This window comes from Mus caroli, unplaced genomic scaffold (genome assembly GCF_978045245.1).
Source record: "Mus caroli unplaced genomic scaffold, Mus_caroli_1 scaffold_10, whole genome shotgun sequence".
In the NCBI taxonomy this organism is placed as follows: Eukaryota; Metazoa; Chordata; class Mammalia; order Rodentia; family Muridae; genus Mus; species Mus caroli.
The window spans coordinates 117718877-117746642 of NW_028227265.1; the positions used below are offsets into that span (position 1 = coordinate 117718877).

The 27766-nt window shown below is 45.7% G+C and overlaps 1 protein-coding gene and 1 pseudogene across 3 annotated transcripts in view; both read left to right on the forward strand.

Annotated features, from left to right (window-relative positions):
- The first annotated feature begins 3184 nt into the window (after positions 1-3184).
- LOC147002540 (katanin p60 ATPase-containing subunit A1-like) lies at positions 3185-4396 on the forward strand (annotated as a pseudogene).
- Positions 4397-18345: 13949 nt separating this feature from the next.
- Positions 18346-27766, forward strand: part of LOC147002541 (uncharacterized) — a 30368-nt gene continuing 20947 nt past the window's right edge. For all 3 annotated transcript variants that reach the window (XM_085844367.1, XM_085844369.1, XM_085844368.1), the window contains exon 1: positions 18346-18488. In XM_085844367.1, coding sequence (XP_085700493.1) covers positions 18395-18488 — 94 coding nt within the window. In that variant the 5' untranslated portion in view covers positions 18346-18394. The remainder of the gene's footprint in view (positions 18489-27766) is intronic.

The window sequence follows — 27766 nt, forward strand, 5'->3', positions numbered from 1 at the left end:
TGCAGCAAAGCTCTGTGGTCCCTGCTGTCCACAAAGGAGAAAGTAGCCCAGCAGAAACTCAGGAGCCGCTCTCTCCTCTGCAAGAATGGAGGCAGGGAGCAGAGCTCACACAGGGACCCTTTTCCATCAGATGGAACCAGCCAGCATCTGCATGCTCCAGTCCCAAGCAGGGCCTCTGGCACCGGCCGAGGTCCTCTGTTGTTTTAAGTTTCTAGACCTATTCCTGGACACCACACGGTCACAGTGCTGATCGGTTCTGGTGTCCTCCCTAGGCACCTGCTGCTGCCAGACTGCCTGGCCTTCACTCTTGCTGGCTCCCCACTTCTTCCTGAGCCTGGGCAGGGGCTGGGATGGGGCAAGCACTGGAGAAGTTTCCAGAAAATAAGTTGTTTCCTTTTTTTTCTCTACCCACCTATGTGCCTTGTCTCTCTGGTGCCTCTGATATGTCAGACCTGGATTTTGACATTAGAATTTGGTAAATTCACTGCAGACTCAAATACTCTGAAACCCACTACAACTTTAATTGTAGCTTCAATAATTGTGCCTGCAGTCTGTGACTCAATCTGTGACTACCTGAAGTCACTCTGACAATGGTGAGACCCCATGCAGTGTGGAAGAGACAGCATGTGGGGAGCCCCAGCTCTGGACCCACCTCTACCCCATCCCCCAAGGCCATGCACCAGGCTGTTGGGTGCCCCTCACTGGACTTCCTGGGTGAAGCTGGAGCAATCAAGAGAGGTTTGGGGAAGGTGCAGAGTCTACCGCAGACCTAACCTCCCTCTGATGGCCATGTGTCCTGTGTTTAAGTGTGTGTGTGTATTTTTACATAAGCTATGAAAGTTCAGCCCAACAAATAATTCCAGGTCTTTAATGCCCCACGAGGGGAACAATTTTCTAAGTCAGTCAGTCAGTCTGTCTGTCTGTCTCTCTCCCTCCCTCTTCTGACCTTATACACACACACACACACACACACACACACACACACACACACAGGATGGATCTCAGAGCAAATGCTCTATCGTGAAGCTTCAAAACCCAGCCCTAAACATTCTAGTAACTCTATTTTAAGGTGTTGGGAATAGAGCCTTGCAGATATCTGAACTCAAGGAGTTGGAGGATCGCACACCGTCTCAAGGGCCTGGTAGGATCCATCCATTGCTCTGGGTGTTAGTGACCCAAGAATTCTTGCACTCTGCGGCAGTGTAGCTCCAGTTCCTGCCTCTCTGTTTCTACACCCCACCTCAGCTTCCACATTTGCTGGTTATCTAACAAAGACACTAGACACTGGATCAGGACCCACTAGAATCAAATGGCTTGTCTCCAAACTGTTAGCTGACCAAATAAGAGGCAATCTAAGAATTCTAGGAGATATGAATCTTAGTGGGACACTGTGGTGGTTTGAATGACAATGGCCCCTGAGGGTCCCAAGCTCATGGAACTGTTTGGGAATGATCATGAGGTGTGGCCTTGTTGAAGGAGGTATGCCCCCTGGGGTAGACTGTGTGGTTTCAAAAGTCCACACCAGGTCTAGTCTCTCTGTCTGCTGCCTACAAATCAGGATGTAAAGCTCTCAGCGACTGCTCCAGGGCTAGACCCGTCTGCTTCCAACCTTGATTATGACTGACCCTGCCAAACTGTAAACAAGGCCTTGGTTAAATGCTTCCGTTTACAAGAGTTGCCTTGGTCATGGCGTCTCTTCAGAGCAATAGATCAGTACCTAAGACACCTTTCAACCCTGCTTATAATATTGAAATACTGTTCTCTTCAAGGCCCTGTGAGACAGTGGGAATCTCATCAGCTGCTGCCATCAGCCACTGCTCCTTTAAGAGATGGTTCTAAGCCAGGTGTGGTGGTGCATGCCTTTAATCCCGGCACTTGGGAGGCACAGGCAGGTGGATTTCTGAGTTCGAGGCCAGCCTGGTCTACAAAGTGAGTTCCAGGACAGCCAGGGCTACACAGAGAAACCCTGTCTCGAAAAACCAAAGAGAGAGAGAGAGAGAGAGAGAGAGAGAGAGAGAGAGAGAGAGAGAGAGAGAGAGAGAGAGAGAGAGAGAGATGGTTCTAGAGATACATCCCTATCTTGATGTTCAAGTTCCTCCTGGTTGAGGGACCTGCATGCTCACTATTGTAAGAGTGAGATGTCAAAAAGAGATGGGCACATTTCTGTCCACAATGTCCGTTCACCAAGTAACAATAAACTCGCAAGCTATGTTGATTTCATTGGCTTTAATTTAGCAAGAACCACTGATTGCACCTGACAAACATTGCATTGCCACAGGTTCTTCTACACCACTGCTAACGCTCACACATTTCACTGTACACAAATACTTACATTGCAGATCATCAACAAATGGATGAAAGAGGCTACAGGGCTCAAAGTGTCCTTCCTGCAGGACGGAGCAGAGAGCAAAGGGAGGCAGGACATGACAATATGTCAAGAAACCTGTCCATGAGCTTGTTTTAGGCTGAGCTGGTTCAAGGACACAGCTGGAGCTGGGTAAACTGGGTTTTAGGTGAGCCATGCATGGCACGAAGGCAGGATCATGGGGTTATAAGTTCCACGTATGAATTCTATGTTGGATGTACGTGAATGTCTGATGACAAGTACTGGGTGAGGGTTAGGGTTTGGTGGCATGAGTCCCTCATTTTATGTGGCCCTGGATGATAAGCCACTGCATGCTGCTGGGGTGAGGCATTCGTTTGCCTGGTTTCCGGAAACGGTTTTGGCATTTCCATGTTTGCACACTTAGCGTAAGCCTATGAGTGGCCATACTTTGTGTGTGTGTAAATAAGTCAGGTCTCAGCTGTGCCTCGTGGTTTGTGCAGGACAGAGGGTGGCTGCTTGCTCCTACAAACAAGGTGCAGAGTCCTGCCTTCTGCATTTACTCTCTGAGTGGAACAAATTACTGCTTTATAAAGAGTCCCAGAGCCAGGCACAGCCTCAGAGCCACTGTCCTACAGCATCGCCTGGGCTCAGCAACCATCTCTCCATCAGGGAGTCCACTGTGAGTAGAGGCCACAACTGTCTTCCCATGACTCAGATGACGGGATTTCAGTGGGGTGGGGGTTGGAGGAAGCTTTGGGGGGAACACAGGTTGAGTGTGCTATAAAAATAAAATCTGGAACTTGGTAGCAACTGAGAACTACAGAGGAGAGCCTGGGCTGTGCCAGCTTACATGTGACCATGAGTCTTGAAATGATCGTTGAGAATGTAAAATTGGCTCATGAATATGCACCGCTGGGAGACTATGACTTGGCAATGGTCTACTATCAGGGAGTTCTTGGCCAAATGAACAAGTACCTGTACTCAGTCAAAGATACACGCCTCCATCAGAAATGGCAACAGGTTTGGCAGGAAATAAATGTGGAAGCTAAGCATGTTAAGGATATCATGAAAACACTCAAGAGCTTTAAACTGGACAGCACTTTTTTGCAAGCTGCACAGCATGAACTTCCAGCTGCTGAAGGAGAAGTCTGGTCCTTGCCTGTACCTGTTGAGAAAAGACTCTCACCAGGACCTAGGAGTCTTCTCAGCACAGCTGACCCTAAGCCACACAGTAACCAGACAGGCACAGTCATCATCATCGGCCATCTAAACAGAATCTTCACAATGACAGAGGGAAAGCTGTTTGTAGTCGTGAAAAGAAAGAACAGAATAAGGGAAGAGAGGAAAAGAACAAATTACCTGCTGCCTTTACAAAACCAGAGGCAAATAAGCCTGATAGCACTGGATCTGACAAGGACTTAGTAGAAGCTTTGGAAAGATATAATTTCTCAGAATCCCAATGTTCAGTGGTATGATATTGCTGATTTAGTAGAAGCCAAAAAGTTGCTTCAGGAAGCAGTGGTGTTACCAATGTGAATGCCAGAATTCTTTAAGGGCATTAGGAACCATGGAAAGGTATGCTGATGGTTGGCCCACCTGGCACTGGAAGACCCTTCTTGCTAAAGAAGTTGCCACAGAATGCAAGACAACATTCTTCAATGTCTTTTCGTCAATTCTGACTTCCAAAAACAGAGGAGAGTCTGAGAAGCTTGTCCGTCTTCTGTTTAAAATGGCTGGGTTTTACTCCTCAGCTACCATATTTATTGATGAGGTAGATTCCATTTGCAGCAGCCAAGGAACTTCTGAAGAGCATGAAGCCAGCCAAAGGATGAAAGCTGAGCTGCTGGTTCAAATGGACGGTGTTGGAGGTGCCTCAGAAAATGATGACCCTTCTAAATGGTTCTGGTTCTGGAGGCTACTAATGTCCCATGGGACATAGATGAGGCTGTAAGACATCGTCTGGAGAAAAGAATCTATATTCCATTACCATCAGCAAAAGGCAGGGAAGAACTGTTAAGAATAAGTCCATGAGAGCTGGAATTGGCTGATGGTGTTAACCTTGTGAGCATAGCAGAAAACACAGAAGGCTACTTGGGTGCAGACATTACCAATGTATGCAGGGACACATCCTTGATGGCCTTGAGACAACGTATTGAGGGTCTAACCCCAGAAGAAATCTGGAACCTTTCAAGAGAAGCAATGCATGTGCCTATCACCATGGTCCTCCTTCATTTTGAAATGGCTTTTAAGATTTCTAAATCAGCCGGGCGTGGTGGCGCACGCCTTTAATCCCAGCACTTGGGAGGCAGAGGCAGGCGGATTTCTGAGTTTGAGGCCACCCTGGTCTACAGAGTGAGTTCCAGGGCTATACAGAGAAACCCTGTCTTGAAAAACCAAAAAAAAAAAAAAGATTTCTAAATCAGTATCAGCTGTAGATATTGAAAGATACAAGAAATGGATAGTTGAGTTTGGATCATGCTGGCTATGTTCACACATGGAAACTGTGAGGAATCTGCCTTAAGTCTTTGAAAAAATAATTAAATGTAGAATTTCAGTGCAAAAGATAAATAAATAAAATCTGATGGTCCAAAGGTGCTTCAAGCCAAAGTAGTACCAGCTGCCAAGGAACAGAGAACCTAGACTCTGCAAATTTCTGCTCTCTGGCCATACCACACACACACACACACACACACACACACACACACACACACACACACCAAGCTCTGCTTAGCCACCACTACCACCCCCCAGACCCAAATGGAGATTCAGACTAGAACACTGCTCACAGCCAAGCTTGCCTGCAATGTCCTTTATCTGATAAGCTTTAAATAGACAGGGTGTAAAATGTAGGGATAGTCTGGGTTCTGTTAAGAAAGATAAGACCTGAATGGCAAGATTGTTCCCTCCTGATACATTGGAAAAGGGAGGCCAAGTGTTAGGGTTGAAGTTGTTGTCTTAATGTGCCTGCCTTGTTAGGCTGAGGCCATCAGGCCTTATGAAGTGGTCTTATCATGAAGTGAGAACTGCTTATCTCAAGCTCTGCTCTCAAGCTGGATCCAGCAGGGATGGTACCTTCCTAACTTCATCAGATTCCTGTGTGCACCTAAGGTTGGACTTGGAAGAGAGAGAAGCCTAGGAATCCCCAACAGCCATCCCGTAGGTTGTGGGTAGAGACTAATGAATAGAATAGGAGGCAACCCAGCAAGGGGAAGCTGGCAATGCCCAGCCCGAGACTACAGAGTGGGGTAACTGAGAAGAGCTTGGGGGCCCTCATTCTCTGCAGCACAAGTGCCTAGGAGGTGCCTCAGCCCCAGTGAGGCTTGGAAGGCCCGGGGTCATTGGTTTACACAAAGTAAAGAGCTGCCACAGGAGACGGGAAATAAGAACAATACATGGTATATGTATGTGAAAATGTCATGTAGACATGGTGGCGCCCAGTACTGGGCACATTAATTGTAAAAAGAAGTTCAAGAAGATGGAGTGCACAGGCCTTTGGACAGCCCAGTGTTCTCCCCTGACTTTGGTACCAGCTGCTGTTGTCTCTGGCACAGCCACAGCTTTAAGATATGACAACAGGTGGCAGGATGTCCCCACGGGTTCAGGTCAGGACTAGGGACAGCTGAGCCCATGCTGCTGCCAGAGGGCCTGGGTTCACATCCTACAGCCAGGCCGGGGGTGGCTGCCAGTCTCCTGCTGACAGAAGTTTCTGTTTCTGTCACCAAAGTCCCTACGGAAAGGCCAGAAAGGGGGGGGGGTGCTGCACATGGTGGTGTCATCTACAATCCCCAAAATGGAGAGGTAGAAGCAAGATCAGTCTCAACAATATAGTAAGTTTGAAACCAGTCTGGGCTATGTAAGACCCTGTCTTGAATAAAGAAAAAGGAAAGAAGGAAAGAAGAAAGGGAGGGAGGGAGGGAGGGAGGGAGGGAGGGAGGGTGGGGGAGAGAGGGTGAGCCATAACTAGACCAGCAAAGGAGAGCTTGCCACCCTATCACGAGGCCAACAAGGGCTTCACTGCACACAGAGCTGCGTGGATGCTGGTTAGTCACGTGGAGTATGGACTCAGGCTGGGCAGCCATGGCTGTGGTATGAAGCTGTTCCGGGAGAGCAGGGCTGAGTCAGAGATGACACCCGCTGGAGCAATAGTAAAGAATGTTAGCTGAGATAAATTAAAATTGGGTAGTAAAGGAGTTAGCTCAGATGTATGAACCTTTTAAAAAGTTAACTTTCTATCTGGGTTAGAGAGGCGGCTCAGCAGTTAAGAGTGCTGTCTGCTCTTCCAGGGGCCTAGGTTGGATTCCCAGCACCGTATGGTAGCTCACAACCATCTGTCACTCCAGTTCCAGAGAATCTAATGCCCTCTTCTGCCTCAGAGGTTACTGCACACATATAATGCACAGATATAAATGCAAACAAAACATCCATATAATTAAGGGGGGAGTAATTTACCATCTAAGATGACTGATTTTAACTCACCTGGTTTACTCAATGGTTTGTTCTAGAGTTTCTGATGCTGTAGCTCTCAGATGTCAAAACCAATTACTTTATTCAAGTGAGCTGTGCTTTCTAGTAAAATCAGCGCTGGTGTGTGTGCGTGTCTGTGTGTGTGTACACTCGAGCAAGGGCCGGACTCCATGTGCAAGGCACAACGTCTACACAAGGGCTCCATTCTCCAGAAGCCACATTCAAGGTACTTTAGAAACCTTCAAAGGCTGGGGTTAAGATCTAATGGAGTCTGACTAGGCGTTGAATCTGCTGAATTTTCCTGTGGCAAGGACCAAAGACAAAAAGGTAAAATGTTCTTGATAACTATCTGGAGGCATCGATCCCAGCACCCCCAGGTTCATCTGAAGATGCCACCAAACACTGTCAGCACAAGACTATGTTTCTCAGCAACAAGGATATGGAAGTGGGGGTTTCTCAAGGCGGGGTGTGGGGAAGGTGGGACCTAAAGCCCAAGGGACTCAGGAGGGTGGCACTGGAGTCTGGAGGAGAAGACCTGGGAGCCCAGGGAGCCTGCTCTTAGGTTCCCCACACAAAAGTTTTTTAAAGGTTTTGTGGTGTGTGTGTGTGTGTCTGTGTGTGTGTGTGTCTGTGTGTCAGTGTATGTCTGCATGTGCCTGAACTCCTGGAACCAGACCTATAGGCCTAGAGTCAGGCATCAAGTAAAATTACCATGTCTTGGCCTCAGAAGAAATTTTCAAAGAACAATTTGCAAAGAGTTGAAATAAATAAATAAATAAATCAGCTGACTGCCTTCCCATTTCTGTGACTGAGACTATAAAAATGAGCTATGAGCAAGGAGTGCCCGCAGTGTTAATCCTGGCCAGCCCACCCTCCCCCACCCGCTCTGAGCCACCAGTTGGGTGGACAGCAACACAATGGAGCCAACTCAGTCTTCCGGGCAGCTGCAGGAGGGGAAATCTTTAAATAGGGACAGCTGCTGTGCTCTCACAGCTATTTCTGGGAACGTGGCTATTTAGTTCAGGTAAAACCCTATGAGATATCAAACGTGAATCTCATGACCCAGCTTAGCTTCATGGATGTGTGTCTTAATCCATGAGAAGGAACAACACACAAAGCCAGACCATACAGTCAAATCGACTTTTTCATAAATCTGTAGCCACGCCTGTAGGAGACCTGTATCTTATCTACAGTAACCAACCTGGAAGCCAAACTCTTTTTTTTTTTAAGATTTATTTATATGTATGTAAGTACACTGTAGCTGTCTTCAGACACTCCAGAAGAGGGAGTCAGATCTTGTTACAGATGGTTGTGAGCCATCATGTGGTTGCTGGGATTTGAACTCTGTACCTTCAGAAGAACAGTCGGGTGCTCTTACCCACTGAGCCATCTCTCCAGCCCAAAGCCAAACTCTTAAGAACTTCTGTAACAATGCGCTCAGAGCTGCCAGGGCATAACACCCCGAAGCTTCCATCCCCAGACCAACCAAAACCAAAGGGGCTCCCTGCCAACGGCAACCCTGCTTGCACTGACCCCATTTGCTACCAGATCCTCACACAACCCTATGGCCAGGCAGAAAGCCGGCTTTGTTCCCAAAGGCAAACCTTCAACAGCTTGCCCGAGGCTGCTGTTGAAACAGTAAGCTGTCCAGGGATTCTTGTTGAATATTGTGAACCAGGGAGAGGGGCCTTCAACCGAGGTCACCATCATCACAGCATCTCTTGAGGAGAGAGACCGAACCCAAAGTGAACACAGATGGCAAGTGGCCTTTCAGAACTAAAGAGAAGGCCGGGTTCAGAGGATGGAAAGGGGGCGCTTCAGGGGGAAAGAGGATTGCAGCAGAGTGGACCTGACAGGAATCTTTGAAGGCAGGACATAATCAGACATCCCTTGGGAGAGGGGGAGGCTAAGGTCTGACATGAGATTCTAAAGCAGCTAGGTGGGTTCCTGAAGAGAGAAAACAGTGCAGACACACACAAAAGCCCTAAATCAGGGTCTAGGGATAGGAGTGTGCTGTCTTTTGTCTTTGGACCACATAGTAGAGTTGTCCAATAATCTAGAGGCTATTTTAGTGACATTGTGACATGACATCATCTACAAATTTCATGTTTGAGAACACCAAAGTCACCAATAAAGAAGGAGGAGGAGGAGGAGGAGTAAGAGGAGGAGGAGGGGAGAGGAGGAGGAGGAGAAGGAGAAGAAGGAGAAGAAGAAGAAGAAGAAGAAGAAGAAGAAGAAGAAGAAGAAGAAGAAGAAATCTCAAAATGTTTTAAGTGTGCAGATGCCTGTGTGTTGGACTGTGTTCATAGCTATCCTGCCCCATTTGGCTCACAGGCTTGAACTGGACACTCCTGCTCCATCCTGGGTTATGTATTATTGTGGTCTTGTCCCTGAGATGAATATGAAAACTAAGATTCTTAAATGCAGAGACAGCACTTCAAAGTGTGTAGGGCCAGGCTGAAATTTTCAAACAGTTCATAGCAGGCCCTAATGATCGGATAAATAACTCAAACAAGTAAAATTCACTCTACAGGATTTGTCCTTTATCTTCCCTAAGACTCTGATCTCAGAAGGTCATGAATTTCGAGATAACCCAGGATCTGTTAATGGGCAACACTTGTCACTGTGACACTCCAAGAAATAAACATCTATGCTCAAGATGTTTCTACTTCAGTGTCAGCTTCTATATAAAACTTGAATATTCATAGTCCAAAGTTTATTCATTTAACAAAGGTTAAATCTTAAGAGTTGTGGGGTTTTGAGGACTTGGCTGGCCTCCAACTCACAGAGATCTGCCTGCCTCTGCCTCCTGAGTGTTTGTAGTTTCTAAAGGGTCCTGAGTGAAAACTCACTTGAAGCCACCTTTTGGTGGACAGGGACATCTGCTGCCCTTCTCAGTACTTCTTGGTGTGGGTGCTGTCACCCATTGATGGATAAAGTGGAGAATATTAAGGCCATGACAGTTAATGCTATGTGCAGACCGCCCAGGTATGTGACTGCACATCACTCCATGTCAAAGGGTGCTCCCTGGGGCAGACACACATGTGAATCATCAGAGAGGAGGAGAAAGGAGGAAGGAAGGGAAAGCAAAACCAAGAAAGTACTACAGTCAGGGCTGAAGCCCTGGTCATTGACCTGAAGTCAATGGTCAGAGCGGTTTCAGAGCCTACACACAGCCCTGGGCTCGTGCCTTGCCCTTGAGAAAAGAGAAGGAGGGAGGGAGGCAAAGTAGGATAACCTGGGGCATAAACAGACACTTTCTCACTTTGGAGACATCCAAGGCTACAGTCCCAGGGATCAGCTCCTGACAGGGGCCTCCTCGTGGCTTGCAGACAGTCGTGGACCTGTTACATTCTCCTAGGTCCCCCGTTACGGTGGGAATGTGGAGGAACAGGTAAGAAAGACAGGCTTCCTCTGCCTCTAAGAGCGCCAATCCTAGAAATTAAGATTCCCTCAGCCTTAACTGCTCTTGAAAGCCCGATTCCAAGAACTGCTACATGGGGGTGTGTTTGGAGAGATGAGGATTCAATATATGAGTCTGGTGATTGGGAACACATTAAGTCTAGAGACGCAGGAATTCCCACCATCTTATAGGCAGGAATGTGAAAGCTAGTCATAGAGTTAAGCTATATATAGATCTCTGAGAAGAGACATACCTGGCTAGCTAAGCTTTAGGCTGTACCTCTGGCAGGGCTGCCTCTTCTCTCCAGTTCTGCTCACCATTCCATGTTGGCCTCTGAATCCTGCTGGGTCTCATTCCAGCCACGACAGACATTGTCAGGAGCAGGACAGGCACACAGATGGGACACTGGTCACCACGCTGACTGGACAGCAGGTCCTTCATGAGCTCAGTATTTGCCTTAGTTAGGGTTACTGTTGTTGGAATGAAACACCATAACCAAAGCAACCTGGGGAGGAAAGGGGTTTATTTCATCTTATACTTCCAGGTAACAGTCCATCTCTAAGGGAAGTCTGGACAGGAACTCAAACAGGGCAGGAACCTGGAGGCAGATGCTAATTGAAATGCTGCTTACTAAGGCTTGCTTACCTGCCTTCTTATAGAATCCAGGACTTCCAGCCTAGGGATTGGCACCACCCACCATGAGCTGGGCCTCTTCCATCAATCAATAATTAAGAAAATTTCCTATAGCTGGATCTTATGGAAGTATTTTCTCAATTGAGATTCCCTCCTTTCAGAGGACTCTAGCTCATGTCAAGTTGACATAAAACTAGTCAGAAAAACTGACCCCTTGTCATCTTGACACACCACACATCTTCCTTTCTTGTTTATCTCCAAGATGGCAAATTAATATCGATATCACAACATAAAACATTTTTACAAACTTAAAGTCCCACAGTCTTTAGAAATTCAAACACCTTTAAATTTAGTCTTTTTTTAAAATACAAAGTCTCTTTTAAAACCTAAAAATCTCTTTTAAAATTCAGTTTCCCAACTGTTGGCTCCTGTAAAATAAAAAATACATTATATATTTTCTTGTTTCAAAAGGGAAGAACCAGGGCACAGTTACAAAAGCAAAAGCAAACTCCAAAAGTGTAAACAACTCAGTAGTCACCATCTGGGATCCGCTCATGATCTTCTGGGCTCCTCCGAAGAGCCCGGGTCACCTCTCCATCTCTGCCCTATGCAGCACACAGCTTGTCTTCTAAGCTCAGGCTGGCTCCACTCCACCATTGCTGCTGTTCTTGGTGATCATCCCATAATACTGCAATCTCCAAAAATGCTGGAGTCGTCTACTGCAACTGGGCTGCACTTTTACCAACAGCCTCTCCTGGGCTCTCCTCAGGGACTCTAGACTTTCCACACAGTGCCAAGCCTCAGCTGCTCTCCATAACTCCTTCACACTTTCAAAACCAGCACCACCTGCGTGACTCTTACACTACCATGGCCAGCTGACAGTACGAGGTACAATGTTGGCAGACTCTGGAACACAGCAGCTTCTGTGTGCTGACCCTGAGGAAACGCTTCCCAGAAATCATCCCGGTGACGCTGGTCTCTTCTTAAGGCTGATTCTTCAGCCTCAGCTGACCAGCATCCATTGTCCCAGCAATGCAAAGGTTTTTCTTTATTAGTTCTGGTCTTTTGTCAATCACAGCTGATGATTCTTCAGCTTCAACTGACCAGACAGCACAGATTCTACACACCAACGGCCCATGAGAGTCTTTGCTTCCCTCTAAAACATCACAACCCAGGTCTCCATCACCTGCACTGCTCTCACAAGTCTTATCTTCCAAGCTCCCACAGAACAGCTACTGAGCTCTCAACATTCATGCCTTTTCTAGCCCAAAGTTCCAAAGTCCTCCCCCAAACAATGTACTCAGGTCTGTCACATAAACACCCCACTCCTGGTACCACTAAGGTCACTTCCTTTCAGATGACTCTTGCTTGTGTCAAGTTGACATAAGAATAGCCAGGACAGCATCCATGGCAGGGAGGCAGAGAGAGCAGAGGAAGCAGACATGTGAGACAGGGCCTCCAAGGGGACCGAGACTTCCCAGCCGTGAGTGCCCAGTAGACAGGAGAGATGAAAGAGTGAGGGACAGAGAAACACCCTACAATAAATGCACTCACACGGGCATTCTGGTTCAGAGAACACACCCTCGGAGGGGCTCCATGGGGCACAACTACACACTCAGCCAGGAACACAAGCTGAGCTGGCCAGGGATTTGCCCCTGTAGAAACAACTGAAGCACACAGAACACAGGTCAAGTCACAATCAAAGGAAGTATTTTTCCTCCCAAATATTACCAGATGTTTGGAATGAACAACAGAAGTGAGGCTACTTGGATAGAAAGCAGGACTTATAGGTTTATTGTCATATAAAGCAAAAGTTTAAACAAAAAACCCTTGAACTTTAAAGTGTTTCCCCCCTGCCTTTTGCTTCCAAGCACATCTTAAAGAAGAAAAGAGCACGGCAATGGGACTTTCTGTGGTCTGGGAGTGAAGACTTTAAGGGTTGATCTTGGCCCAAGCGTTCCATCATCATTTGCTTAACGGATCCCTTAAATTTTCTGTCCTGTGCATCATTCCCAGCTAATAGCTTAAAAGTTAAATTTAGTCATGAACCTTCTGTTTATGAAGATCCTGAATCCATCGGGGCAGGAAAATGATGCTCCCCCGTGAGCGTGTCTAATAGTCTGGCAGGTGTTGCACCTCATCACCAACTTGGCTCGCTCTTGAGTAGTTCCTGGCAGTGTCACCACAGCATGCCTTTCCCTGCGGTTTCATGGCAGGCAGAGGAGCAGACAGGTCATGAGCAAACACATTTAGTTGTTGACTGAAGCCACAGCAGCAACATCTTGTGGAAAGTAGAGAGGGACCCGATGGAGCTGAAGGCCAGATGAAGGACCCGGTAATAAAAGACAAAGCCAGAGCGGGCCTGAGTCCTTTGTAGAGGATGTCACTCTCAGCAGAACTGTGTGGACACACATGAGATTATTCTAACCCCAAGTGATGGGAAACTAAAAACCACTGAGGAAATTTGCAGAATATGACATGTGACAGTAATAAATACATGTGATCTCCAGTGGTCTCCAGGGTGAAGGCCATGACAGACACATGGGTCACTAAAGAACAGAGGCTCTGAAAGTCACCCACAAACAGACTCTATTAGAAGCTCAACAGAACTGTTTTTTTTTTTTTTTTTTTTTTTTGGTTTTTCGAAACAGGGTTTCTCCGTATAGCCCTGGCTGTCCTGGCACTCACTTTGTAGACCAGGCTGGCCTCGAACTCAGAAATCCACCTGCCTCTGCCTCCCGAGTGCTGGGATTAAAGGCGTGCGCCACCACACCCGGCTTCAACAGAACTCTTAAGACTCTGGAGGTTCACAGGACTTTAAGATTTACAACCCCAACTTCCACCCCAAGACTAATGTGATGGTTTGTATATGCTTGGAGTGACACCATTTGGAGGTGTGGCCTTGTTAGAATAGGTGTGACCTAGTTGGAATAGGTGTGTCACTGTGGATGTGGGCTTAAGACCCTCACCCTAGTTGCCTGGTCTTCCACTAGCAGCCTTTGGATGAAGACGTAGAACTCTCAGCTCCTCCTGCACCATGGCTGCCTGGATGCTGCCATGCTCCCACGTTGGTGATAAAGGACTGAACCTCTGAACCTGTAAGCCAGCCCCAGTTAAATGTTGTTTTTTAATAAGACTTGCCTTGGTCATGGTGTCTGTTCATAGCAGTAAAACCCTAATTAATATAACTATACACGCAAAAATCTGAGTAAACGGGGAAGCTTTCAGGCAACAGGAGACTCCAGTGGAGCTGCCGGCAACGTGTGCAAGGAAAGCCAGACACCAGATTTGGTGAGTTATCACCTATGCTGGGCTGCTTTGAGAGAAGCAGCTGCCTTTGAGTCACTCCATGCTCTGAGAAGTAGCCCCAACGGGCTCACCCGCTCACCAGGCCACACTTGACTTGGTGGATTATCCCTTTGGTTGTCATCAGTGCCCTGTCTAAAGTGAAGACGTGTTTGTTCAAGTTGGCCTAAGAGAAGTCACACCTGTGACAGAACAGTACAAGGGTCCAGATGGGACACATGTCAGAGCCCTGTCTGAGGTGTCCTGATGTTGACTGGTGATGCTCTACTGGGAGACACTGCTCAGATGACCTGTCTGTGACCTTCTTCCAACTTCATGTGAATCCATAATCACCTCAAAATACACGTTTAAGCAAGCCTGAGCTAGGAGGTGAGGCGAAAGCACAGCTTCAGTTGTCACCTCAGCAGACACCGGGGCACTCACACTCCTTACCTCTGATTAATTAGCGGTCTGCACATGGCAAGGAGGAAAGGGCAACTGGGACAGCAGGAAGGTGCAGGTGCAGCAGCAGCAGCAGCGGCAGCAGCGGCAGCAGGAGGAGGAGGAGGTAAAGGTACTTGCAACCTGACGGCCTGAGTTCAATCCTCAGGTTGCTACAAGAAAGATCTAATTTCTGCAAGTTATCTTCTGACTTCACACACACACACACACACACACTTTTAAGAAGGAAAAGAAAAGGCTTTTATTAAATTTGTGTTGAAATTCTACTTTAAGAGCAACAAGAAGAGGTTAATAAAAATCAGAACCTTGCAAAGTCAAACTGAACTCCTTAAGTACCAGCACAGAGCTGTGTGGGTAAGCCTTCCATTTCTTTTTGCTTGCTTGTCTTTGTTGTTGCTTGGGTTTTTCTTTCTTTCTTTCTTTCTTTCTTTTTTTTTTTTTTTTTTTTTTTTAAGCCAGGGTTTCTCAGTATGCCAGCCTTTTCTGTTCTGGAACTTGCCTTTATCTCAGGCTGGCCTCGGGCTCACATAGATCCCATTACCTCTGCCTTCCCAGTACTGGAATTAAAGGTATGCAGCACATCGCCTGGTCAGCCTCAGTTCTCTTAGGGAAGTGCGACTTTACATAACCAAGCTCACAGCTGAGCTTCCACACTTATTAAAGGAGATGCCAACGCCTTGGGTTTTATTATATAGAGATTTATAGCCAACATGATGCTCTAGGAAACTTGATCTGAAGGCAACGAAGACCCATGAATGAATGAGGGCACATGCACATGCAGAAAGGTATCAGGGGTGTCCTTCCTCAGCAGACCTCTCGCCATTGATTCCCAGGAAAAGTGAGTTCCTGAGATGTTTCTCTGCCACCAACTCTTGGCCCCTCCTGCTGGTTATACATCTTTTTCCTTCTAGGATTTCTGAGTGACAAAGTCTGTCCTTGGGATTGAGATGCCTGGGGAGTATGCGCCCACTGTGGCTCTCTCCTGTTCTACCTTTTTTCTCAACTACATTTCCTAATAGAAAAATATGAGGGTTCCATAACCCAGTCCTCAAGTCGTTCTCCAAAGAGTGGGAAATTGAAAGAAATCAAGTAAAATTTAAAGGACACTGGAGATGCACTGTGTGGTCACTTACATACACTCTTGAGAAGCCTTCCGATGTGTGAAGGAGATGAAAACAAACATATGGAATTCCATTCTAACATGATGTGCTAGTTAGATTTAATTGTCTCAGTGAGGAACTGTCTACACTGGGCTGACCTGTGGACATGTCTATGATGTTGTCTTAAGTTAACTGATGTGGGAAGACCTGGTCAGTCCACTATGGGCAGCACCACTCCCTAGGCAGGGAATCCTGAACTGTATAAAAGAGTGGGGAAGGCAAGCTGCTCAAAGGCAAGCAAACATGTATGGATTTACTTGTCTCGGCTTTGGAGTGTATGTGTGAGGTGATAGCTATTCCAGGGTCCTGCTTCCTTGAATTCTGTTTGGATTGTGTTCTAGCTGTTCTGGGGTCCTGCTTCCTTGACTTCCCTACATGATGGACTATAATCTGAAAATATGAACTGAAACAAACACTTTCCTCTCCCAAGGAAAATCAAACTAGGAAACATGGTGACAAAGAAAAAGAATGCTAGGCAAAGGTCAACCAAATCGACAACACAGAAGAACCATAACAGAAAAGAGGACCAACTGACAAGTCATCAGTGACAGGAAACCTAACATGCTACATAAAAGTCTAAAGATAGAAATAATGCATAGGTGTGAAAGTGCTTACCTTTTGTTCCAGCACTCAGAGGCAGGGGAATCTCTGTGAGTTTGAGGATACCCTGATCTACACAAAGTCCCAGGACAGTCAGGACTACACAAGGAAACCTTTCTCAAAACACACACACACACACACACACATACACCAGAACAGAACAACACACAGAGTAACTGCTGTGGAGTGGCTGTACTTACAGCAGGTACACAGGATGGGATTCTGGCAGACTGGACCTGGGGGAAGTTCTTGGAGATTCCTGTGAGATTCTGGCTAGCCATCCTCAGAGGATGGTTAGATGGAATCTTTACCACCCTGACTTCCTGTTCTGAGGAACAGCCTTTCCTTCTGCATGTGCTCCTGTACCTGCCATGGGCCCCTTACCAGAGCGTGCACATTGCTAGCTGGGCTTACAGCATCTAAAACTTTAAGCAAAACCTCATCTCTTAGGAAAGCCTTATAATATTATTATAAGTCATAATATTATTACAAAGCAAGCAAAAACAATGAACAAAATAGCTGCTCTGGAAACTGAGTGGGTTACTTATACAAAACCATGATGACTACTACAGAAGGCAGAGTTATATCCATCAGAAAAAGGTTGGCAGACAATGAAGACCAAGAACTTCAACCCAAGGAACACTGGTGTCCCTGGGTCAAGAAGCAAGCAGACACCACGCACAGTCCCCACAAAAGCACAAATAAGAAAAGCATCTGGAACTACAGTGTGGTCTGACTCCTTGGGTCATATGAAAACGTATGAGGGAAAATGCAAAGTTAAGACTTAATTAAACTGTTGACCTTCATAAGAAAGAACAGTTCAGACAGTGAGAGCCCTGCTGGACAGCAGCCACCATACAACTTCAACCTGCCTCAGCAACATTCCAGATTTTCCTGAAGATCATGAAGGAGTAACAGAAGCTGCCAGGGATTTGGTTGTTTTTATTAACCTGGAGCTTCATTACAAATGAAACATTTTCAGTTTAAAGGAAATTGAAGCCTGGTCCAAGTGTATCATCCCAACCACTGACCTGTTAGACCATAAGGTAGCAGATTCCCGTGGCAAAGGATTCCTGGGTGATGACACCCATGAGGCCAGACTACAGCCAATTGGCACTGAATTAATGAGGCATTTGGGAGAAGAACACAGAAACGGGAAAGTGCTCTCAGGTCCCCATGAGAGCAGTAAAGAAGAGCAAAGGGTCCCAAAAACCCTGGTGGGCACACCACACTGGGTCCTCGGGGTCATGGGGGTACTGTTGGCCTTGCATCCAGAATTACGTCCTGGCCCACTAGGTATGAAGCTCTCTTAAGGCCGACCCACGGACACTCTGAAGTAGATGTACTCTGTACACCCTCTCTGGGCACTGGATCTGTCCAGGGATAGAGTGGAGCACGGCTGAGTTGACTGAAGGACTGTTTGGAAGATTTTGCATGGTTCTGAGGGAGAAAACTCCAAAAGTCTTACGAGCAAGAGCTGGGGAAGACGGTGGAGAATGTGGCCATTTGCTCTGCCTTGTGATGACCTTTCAGGGACAGAAACAACAGAAATGGATGCAAAGAGAAGAGAGGAAGAGAGGGGCTTGAGCTGCTGGAGTGTTTAGACTTTGAGCCCTGTTCTTCAGGGTCCCAGAACTGCAGAGCCATGGGCCATGTTCTTCAAGGACCATCTGGATCTGCTTGTCCTGGCATACATCCTGCAGTTCATCAAGTCCTCCAGCACCCTTTCAGGACGTCCGTTCATGGAAGGAGATATGATGGGCTTTGACCTTCACATTAAGAGTATTGACTGATGCCTTACCTCAAAGGTCTTGGGATTGTAGCAGACATGGACAGGCAGTGCAAAGAAGCCGAGAGGTTCTTAGGTGCAGTCAACTCGCATCCGTCTCTCCTTCTGAAGACCAGACAACAAGCATGGCCCTTACTCACAAGGAAAAGGAACCCTGATCACTTCCTGGTGGTGATGTCATAGGTCTCGGGCATTCCACGTATCCAAGAGATCAAGGCTGGGGAAGCTGAAGACCTTCCAGGGAAGGGCCTCCTCCTTCTGCTGGAGGGACCATGACAGCGAATAGAGGAGCAAGGACCTTCTTATCTGTCTTCCTGCTGTGCTGTTGGCAAGATGTGCAGCCCGGGCCGAATAGAGAGCTTTCAGGTAGAGTCCCCAGGAGACTGGCAGATAGAAAACTATAGGCACGATGAATCAGGCAGGCAATGTGGTTCTCTGCTATTGTTTGAAAGGGTTCCTTTCTAAGCTATAGGTTTGGAAATAATGATACCAGTAAGAGCTTCGATCTTTATGGTAACTGAGCCATGGAGGCCGTGCCCAGTAACCTGAATTAAGGCCTTTATAGAAAAGGTCTGTGTAGCACTTGACTGGTTTGCCTGGCCACTTCCTGCCATTAACATGCAGCAATGGAGCATTGTTCTGAAGGAAGGAAGCAGCCCTCACTATTCACCATGCCTGCCTAACTGTGAGGAATAAAATCTATAGACTTTGGAATGACATATCCTCAGGTCTTTTATTATCTCTGGAGCACAAAAAGGCTAAGGCCTTCCTGCCTATGCAGATTTACCATTGGACCAGTTCCCTGAGGAACGAAAGAAAATCGAAGTTTCTGTCTATGAAGTCCTTTGAAATTCTGCACGGCTATGGAAGAGTTGTTATACTGTGTGCTTTAATTTTCATTAACTTGGGGAAATATTCTACCTTACCTAAAAGTAAAGGAGGGTTGCCAGGAGCCTCAGGATGGGTAGCTGCTCTTGAGTTTAAATGACTGTGCACATTTTGCTAGTTGATCTTTGCTTCATCATTGAGCATCTTATGTCAATCTCCTCTGTATTTTTTTTGAGACAGGGTCTCACTCAAAATTAAACCCAGAGCTCAGTAATTGGCTAAACTATCTGGGGAGGTAGCTCCAGGATCCACCTGTCTCTATCCTCACCATGCTGGGATTACAGACTCACACTTCCATGCCCAGATTTACATGGGTGCTCGGGACAAAGGCTCAGGTTCTCGTGATTGCACACAGGCACTCTGCTGACAGTCATATCCTCAGCCCCTGGAATTTTTTAAGTGATAACTTTAAAGTTATTTTTCACTGAAGTTTTCATTCTGTACATTCATCACACATAACTAATTCCGCACAACATAAAGACATTTTTGTAGCAGTAAGTGACATGTGCTAAACACGTTCCTTCCCATTTCTTTCTACCCTGCTGTCTCCGTTTTCCACAGCCCTGAAGAAACTTCATAATCAAGACAACTTGTAAAAGAAAGCATTTAATTTGGTGCTCAAAGCTCCAAAGGGTTAGAGTCCATGATCATCGTGGTGGGGAGCAGGGCAGCAGTCATGCTGAAGTAGGAGCTAAGAGCTTGCTTATATCCTTATACCCAAGTAGAATACGCAGAGAGGGTTAACCAGGGATGGCTGGGCTTTTGAAAACCTCAAAGCTCACCCACAGTGACACAGCTCCTCCAGCAAGGCCACACTTTCTAATTCTTCCCAAACAGTTCCACTGACTGGGGACTAAGCATAGATGAGCCTACGGGGGGGGGGGGGCGCATTTCCACTCCAATCACACCTGACTTCTGTTTTGCCCCCTTCATTCTCCCAGAAAGTCTTCCTTTACCTTCATGTCATGTACACTGTGATTACATTTCAGAAATCAGTTTTATTTCCCTACTGTGGTCATCTCCAGATACGTTTCTCTCCTGAAAATGGCACCATGTTGTTTCTTATGGCTGAAGAAGATTCAATTGTGTATATACTACATAGTTTCCTCACCCGTTCCTCTGCTGTTAGGAACCTGAGTTGGTTCCATCACTGGGCTATTGTGAATTTTGCCACAGTAAACATCATCAGCGTTTAGTTAGCTCCATTGGTGTTGATTTGAGGTCCTCTGGGTAAATATCCTGAGCTGGACCACAGTGGCTCTTGTTTTAGTTCTTCGAGGAATGTCCATCCTGAATTCCATGGTGAGTAGACTAGTTCACATTCACACCAGCAGTTATCAAGGGCTCCTTTGTCTTGCTGGTCCTTGTGTTTCCTCAGTGCTGCCACTCTGACTGAGATCCCAGCGTACTTTTAATTTGCATCTCTCTGATGGTTTGTGAGGACAAATATCTTTCATGTTTAATAATCATACCTCTTATTTTGAGAGCTTTCTGTTCATTTCATTGTCTGCCTTTATTAGGACATTCCGATGTCTTGATTCAATTTTTAGTTCTGCACACCCTAGCTATTAGATCTCTGACAGGTGCAGTAAGAATTTCGGTATCTTTAAAAATCACAGAAATGGGACTATGCTTTCATTTTAATCCCAGGTATGGAATACAGAGCTGCTTCAGACTGTCTGAGGCAGCTGAGTCCGACTTGCCTCACTCTCTAGTAGAAGCATGATTTTGCCAGCTGCAGATAGTTTCTGTGATTGTGTTAGGAATTCTGGGGTTGGGGTTTCTTCAGAAGGCATATACATATACACACACACATATTTTGTGTGTGTGTGTGTGTGTGTGTGTGTGTGTGTGTGTGCTAGGCCCCTGAGGAGTAGGGCTGTTGGTGGCGAGTTGTTGGTTGGTTCTTGTTGGTCAAGATTTGTTAAGTAGTCGTGTACAAAAAAAGAAAGAAGAAATTAGATATCCTTACAGTGAAGATCAAACTTTCCCCAAGGAACTCAACGTCCCTAATCAGCAGGAAGCAGTTTAATGATAACATCACCTCTTTCCTTTCTATCCTTTTCTCTCTCCTATCTAGAGTTAGGGGGTCGAAAGGGGAGAAGGGTGTGAAAGAAGAACCCACAAAGTAACTAACACTGACTACTGACAGGTGTATAGCTAAGACTTTCTCCTACCTTGTAGGCTATCTCTTCATTTCAATGGCTGTTACTATCTGTGGATCTCTATAATTCCATCAGAAAATCCTTGCCTATGCCTATAATTTAAAGCACTTGCCTGACTTTTTTGGGGGGTTGGGGAGGTCTAACATTTCAAGTCTTTATACTGAACCAATTGAAGACAGTCATAAGCCTATAAGGCTGAGAAAAAATCTGATTTACATATAGATATCCAGTCTCCCTACCATGATTTGTTGAAGATATTGTCTTTTGTACAATTAATATTTTCAACATCTTTGTAGAAACTGAGGCAGCTGTGGCTCCATCCGTTTGTCTGGACCCTCTAGTCCATCATGTGTCTGTCTTTGTGACAGTACCATAATGTTTTTGTCACTATGGTTCTGTGACAAACCTTGGGTTCAGGGGTAGGAACACCTCAGACTTATTTGTTCATTCTTGATTTATTTCTTTGTCTTAGATTCCTTGCCTATCCGAGGTCTTTTCTGCTTCCAAATTAATGTTAAGATTGAATTTTTTCCTAATTTCCGTGAAGAATGATCTTGGAACTCTGATGAGGTTTGCATTGGGTCTGCACGTTTATTTTGTTGGTGCTACTAGTTGCTCAATGCTGTGCTAAGAGACATGATGAAAGCAATTTAAGGACATTTATTTCGTCTTCTAGTTCAAAAGCACAGCCTCATGGTGGCAGGCACATACCCAGGGCAGCCTCTCCCAGAGCAGCCACAGTCAGAAAGCAGAAGCAATGAATGATAATGCTCACCTCGAGGTTTCCTTTTTATTCAGTCCAGGACCAAATACGGCCAAGTACGGTGCCACCCATATTCAGGGTAGATCTTCCCACCTCAACTAACTTAATGTAAACAACTTCTCACAGTTATTGCCAGAGGCTAACCTCCCTGGAAGGTTTGCCCTTGTAGGCTATCTCAGGCTTGCCTAGAGGCTGGCACTGACATGGCCCTAGATGATGTCAGGCTGGCAATATTAATCACCACAGCTCTGCCTTCTTTCATCATCACACCAAAATACATTACATGTAGGCTCACGGCTATCTCATAATAAAAAAAAAATAATAATAACAAAATCATTTAGTCCCCATTGTCTTTAAACAGTTGCAACATTGTTTCAAAGCCCAAGGACTATGTTTGACCTATAAAATAAGAAACAAATGACAAGCTTCCGATAAATACTAGCACAGAAGAAGCATGTTCATTCCAAAAGGGAGGACTCGAGCACTGCAAGGGATGCTCAGACCCAAGTAAGAACAAAACCAAGTAGAGCAAACAAAGCCTGCAGCTCTGCATCTGGCATCTGGCTCTAGAGGCAGAACCATCTGGGTCCATGGGGTTTGGTTAGCCCTGCCTCTCCAGCTCTACTGCCTGCAGAACACATGGCCTCTCTCTTGGGCTGGTTGTATTCTATGCCTTCAGTTTTCATCAGCAAACATCTCATGGTCCTGGCATGTTCAAAATCCTGAAGTCTCCACTGAAACTTAGGCTTAGCGAGGTTATTTCTCGGGAACTCCTTGCAGGGCCTTCAACCCTGTCACACACTGCTTGGCCTCTGAAGTTTTCTGGAACCATCGTGCATGAGTCCATGACCCCTTTCATACTGCGTATTTCATTACTGTAAAGGGAGTGTCAGGTGTATGCTTCTGCCAACTTCTATCTCCAGCTTATAACAGAAGCTAGCCATTTTGGACCAGTTGTGTTAGTGTCTGTGTGTCCTGCAGGCTGATCATAGAGAGACACATCACTAGGTGTCATTTTCCAGCTGTAGACTTCTTACCTGTGTTCTCAGTTCAGGCTCTGTCCTCTCAAATGAGTTTGCACTTCACAATATGGATTGGCAAGTCTTGCCCTTGGGCATCTTTTCTAGTGTCCCAGTGCACAGCTGGAGTTTTCTCTTTAAGAATCATAGCCTCAAAATACCGAAGATACAATTTGCAAAACACATGAAACTCAAGAAGAAGGAAGACCAAAGTGTGGATACTTCGATCCTTCTTAGAAGGGGGAACAAAATATCCATGGAAGGAGTTACAGAGACAAAGTCTGGAACTGAGACTGAAGGAAGGACCATTCAGAGACTGCCCCACCTGGGGATTCATCCCATAAACCACCACCAAACCCAGACACCATTGTGGATGCCAACAGGAGCCTGCTGACAGGAGCCTGATATAGCTGTCTCCTGAGAGGCTCTGCTAGTGCCTGACAAATACAGAAGTGGATGCTCACAGCCATCCATTGGATGGAGCACAGGGTCCCCAATGAAGGAGCTAGAGAAAGTACCCAAGGAGCTGAAGGTGTTTGCAGCCCCCTAGAAGGAACAATAATATGAACTAACCAGCAACCACAGAGCTCCTTGGGACTAAACCACTAAGCAAAGAAAACACATGGTGGGACTCATGGCTCTAGCTGCATATGTAGCAGAGGATGGCCTAGTCAGTCATCAATGGGAGGAGAGGCCCTTGGTCCTGTGAAGGTTCTATGCCCCAGTATAGGGGAATGCCAGGGCCAGGAAGTGGGAGTGGGTGGGTTGGGGAGCAGGGGGAGGGGAAACTAGGAAAGGGGATAATATTTGAAATGTAAATAAAGAAAATATCTAATAAGAAAATTAAAAAAAAAAAGAATCATAGCCTTGGGCTGGAGAGATGAATCAGTGGTTGAGAGTACTGACTGCTCTTCCAGAGGTCCTGAGTTCAATTCCCAGCAACTACATGGAGGCTTAACCATCTGTAATGGGACCAGATGCCCTCTTCTGGTATGCCTTAAGACAGCTATAGTATACTACTCATATACATAAAATAAACAAATCTTAGAAAACAAAGATATCGAAGGGCTTTTCTAGACCAATGTTCCAATTTTTTTGCACATTCTTTCCATGGGCTGCTTCCAAAGAAGCACATGTTCAGGCTAACACAGCAATGGCCCCGCTATCAGTACAAATATTGTCTGTCAGCTACTTGCTGTGACAAACACCTGAAAAACATTAAGGGTGGATTTTTGCCTCACAGTTCAAGGAGACACTCAAGACAGCAGGAAGCTGGGCTGAGTGTCACCGTGTGTCTGCGGTCCGGAAGCACATGCATGATCAGCTTGCTTTCTGCCCTTCCTTCAGTCTAGACCCCTAGTCTAGGCAATGGTACAACACTCAGGACTGCTCTTTCCACCTCCATTACCCTGATCTAGAGAATGTCTCATAGGGAGGCCCTGAGTCTTGTCTCTTGGGCAATGCTGGACCACCCCCATTCCCCCATCCCCGGCTGGCCATTAGTATTAACACCACACCAGGATAGACATTTTCACAATACCAGTTCTTCCCGGGTATGGACTTAGAAGCCTCTCCATGTCCTGATTCCTTCTCCTGGGTCTTAAAACGTTTCATTGTACCAATCTTTCCCTTTAAGTTTAATTCCAGAGTGTGTTTCTCAGGCAACTGTAAGTAGGATTGTTTCCTACTGTCTCCCTCAGCTGTTGGTTAGTGCTCTGCTGGAAGGGCACCGCGGTTCACAGGTCCGTTTCACAGCCTGCCACACGGCAGAAAGGTTTTTCTCATGGCCCCCTGAAATGTGAGCGTCCCTATGTACAACCGTATCATCTACAGATGTGGCCCTCTGGCCTCTTCCTTCCTGTGTGCACCCTGTATCTCCTTGTTTCACTGCTCTCCCTAAACCTTCCCACGCTGTGCTGAGTGAGGACAGTGGGCATGTCAGGGACTCGGGCTTGCCCTGTACTGTACTAAAGATGCTCTTAGTTTTTCCACATTTAGCAGTAATGTTCACTATCTGTTAAACACCCTTTATTATGTTGTGATATGATCCTTCAGCACTTTTATCATGAAGCCATGTTGAATTTTGTAAAAAGCCTTGTCTGAATCTATTGAGATATCGTGTGGTTTGTCTTTGAGTCTTGAATTACATTTATTAATCTTTACATGTATATTTTTATATAACCAATATTTCAGCTCTAGAAATAAGCCAATATGACCATGGTAAATTACCTTTATGCTCTCTTCTTAAAATCACTTTTCAGGTATTTTACTTAGAATTTTTATATCTATGTTTATCAAGGGAATCCGTCTATAATTGTTTCATTGTGTCTTTATGGTTTTTTTTTCTGTGTGTGTAAAGATAATAATTTCACCAAAAGTTTACACTGTTCCTTTTTTTTTGTATTTTATGAAACGCTTTGAAATGGGGGTATGGGTGCTCTTTTACAGTCGCCAGCCAGCAGGATGGTTCAGTGAGTAGAGGTTCTTGCACCAGGCATGGCAACCTAAGTTCCATTCCTGGATCCCATAAGTGGCAGGGGAGAACAGATTCCTAAGCTTTGTCCTCTCGCCTCCATGAGTGTACCATGGGACACACATGCTGCACACACACACACACACACACACTCATCCTCTTTCCCTCTCAATGTGTGTGGGGGTGGGATAGGGTTATACTGTAGTGAACAGACATATAAGGCAGAATACAACAAATGATTTTTCTTTATTTTTAAAACTTCCTTTATATTCTATGGTATGAGATTTTACAGAAAGCCCCATGGCTGCTAAGAAGGATGTATATTCTGCCGTGTTTGGATGTAATCATGGTCTGTAAGTATCTTCTAAATCCATTTGATCTACATCTAGTTCAGCTATCTATTTTTATTACCAGGTAGCATCCAGTGAAAGCAGGATATTAATGTCACTCACCCATGAGGGACATCACTGGTGTCTGGGTAATCTGTATCTTTAGATCTAGTAGTATTGCTCTATGAGGCTGGACCCCATGGTCACTGTGCATGGGTTTAAAATGTTCTCTCCATACACTGATCCCTGCATCATGAAGAAGTGACATATCACTTTTATCTTGGTTTGAACTCTATTTTGTCAGGTATCAGTAGTATACCTGACATGGTACATACCATACCTTCTGCTAATGGCATTAAACTTTTCTGAACGACTAGAGTGACAGCGCTCTTGTGAGACTAACCAAGAAGAAAATATGGATTGTGACAAAACCCATCCGTCATAGCCAAAGCCACACAGGAATGTGACTATGATGTTCCATAGGGCTCACATGAATGGTGTATAAGAAACCAAGATTACAAACTACGTCAAGAGTAGACTGCTCATTGTGGTGATGCGCTCAAGACTAAGCTAGTCAGAATTTCAGCATGGATGGGGGAAGCCCTGCATCCCACAGTAAATTGCTGCTGAGGAAGGGGAAGTCACTCCTTTGAGGATGAGGCCACTGGTAGATTGTTCGCGCCCAGCAGGTGACTACAGACTTGTGTATCTGAGAAACAGCAAGTGGAGTTGGGGCTAAGTGTTGGGCATGTGTGGGGTGGGAAGGAGGTTGTGATAGAAGAATATGGCCCATACACACTGGAAAACATGTATGGAGCATTGAAAGAAAAAATAAAAAAAGAGCAGGCTTCTCACTAAGAAGGTCCATGTATATCAGTGTGACAAATATCCATCACAACAGGTGCACAAATGTCAACACAGGAACACAAGATACATGAGAACCCAGGGTCACATGAATCTTCCAAATCTCCTGACTCTCCAGTGACCAACTCTAAAGATATCTAGATGATGAAATGACAAAGAATGATTTCTAAAATGAGCTTAAATTCAAAGGGGCTGAGACAAGCAGCTGACAGAAGACAACGCTGGACATAAGAGTATTACAGAGAGGAGATGGAGAGTCTGAGAAAGAGACACCCAGTAAATCATACAAGAGCATGGTAGGAAACCTCACAAAATACCCCGGATCAAGCAAAGGAGAGACTCTCGGGGGCTTGAAGCCAAGGCTGATAGGTAACCACACCAAGGAATCCAATGAAGAAAAAAAGGCAGAATAAACAGAACATACAAAATCAACAGTTGAGCTGGGTGTGGTGGCACTTGCCATTGATCCCAGCACTTTGAAAGCAGAGGTAGGCTGATTTCTGTATGTTAGTGACCAGCCTGGTCTATATAGCAAGCTGTGGGCCAGCCAGGGCTACATAATAAGACCCTGTGTCAAAAAACATAATAAAACAAAAATGTCTTTGTCACTATTTGATTGCTATGAAGACACTGACTGAGGCAACTCTTAAGACAGCATTAAACTGAGCTGGAGAGATGGCTCAGCCGCTAAAGGCTAGCCTCACAACCAAAAATATCAGAAAGCATTAAACTGGGGCTTGCTTCCAATTTCAGAGGCTCTATCCATTGTTGTGATGGCTGGGAACATAATGTCAGACATAGCAGGCATGGTGCTGGAGAGGTAGTTGAAAACCTCATCCTGGTTTGCAGGCATGAGAAAGAACAACACTGGCTTTGGCTTGGGCTTTTGAAACCTCAAATATCACCCCCAGTGACAGACACGTCTCCTCCAACAAGGCCACACTTGATCCTACACAAACGGTGCCGCTCTCTGATGACTAAGCATTTAAATATATGAGCCTATGCGAACCATTCTTATTCAAGCCACTACCAACAAACAAACAAACACCAAAACAAAATCAGACATTAAAAGATTAAATGAACCCATAATCAAAATAGATGGGAGAAAAGTACAGAGTAAATAACTGACAAGCTATTCAGTTA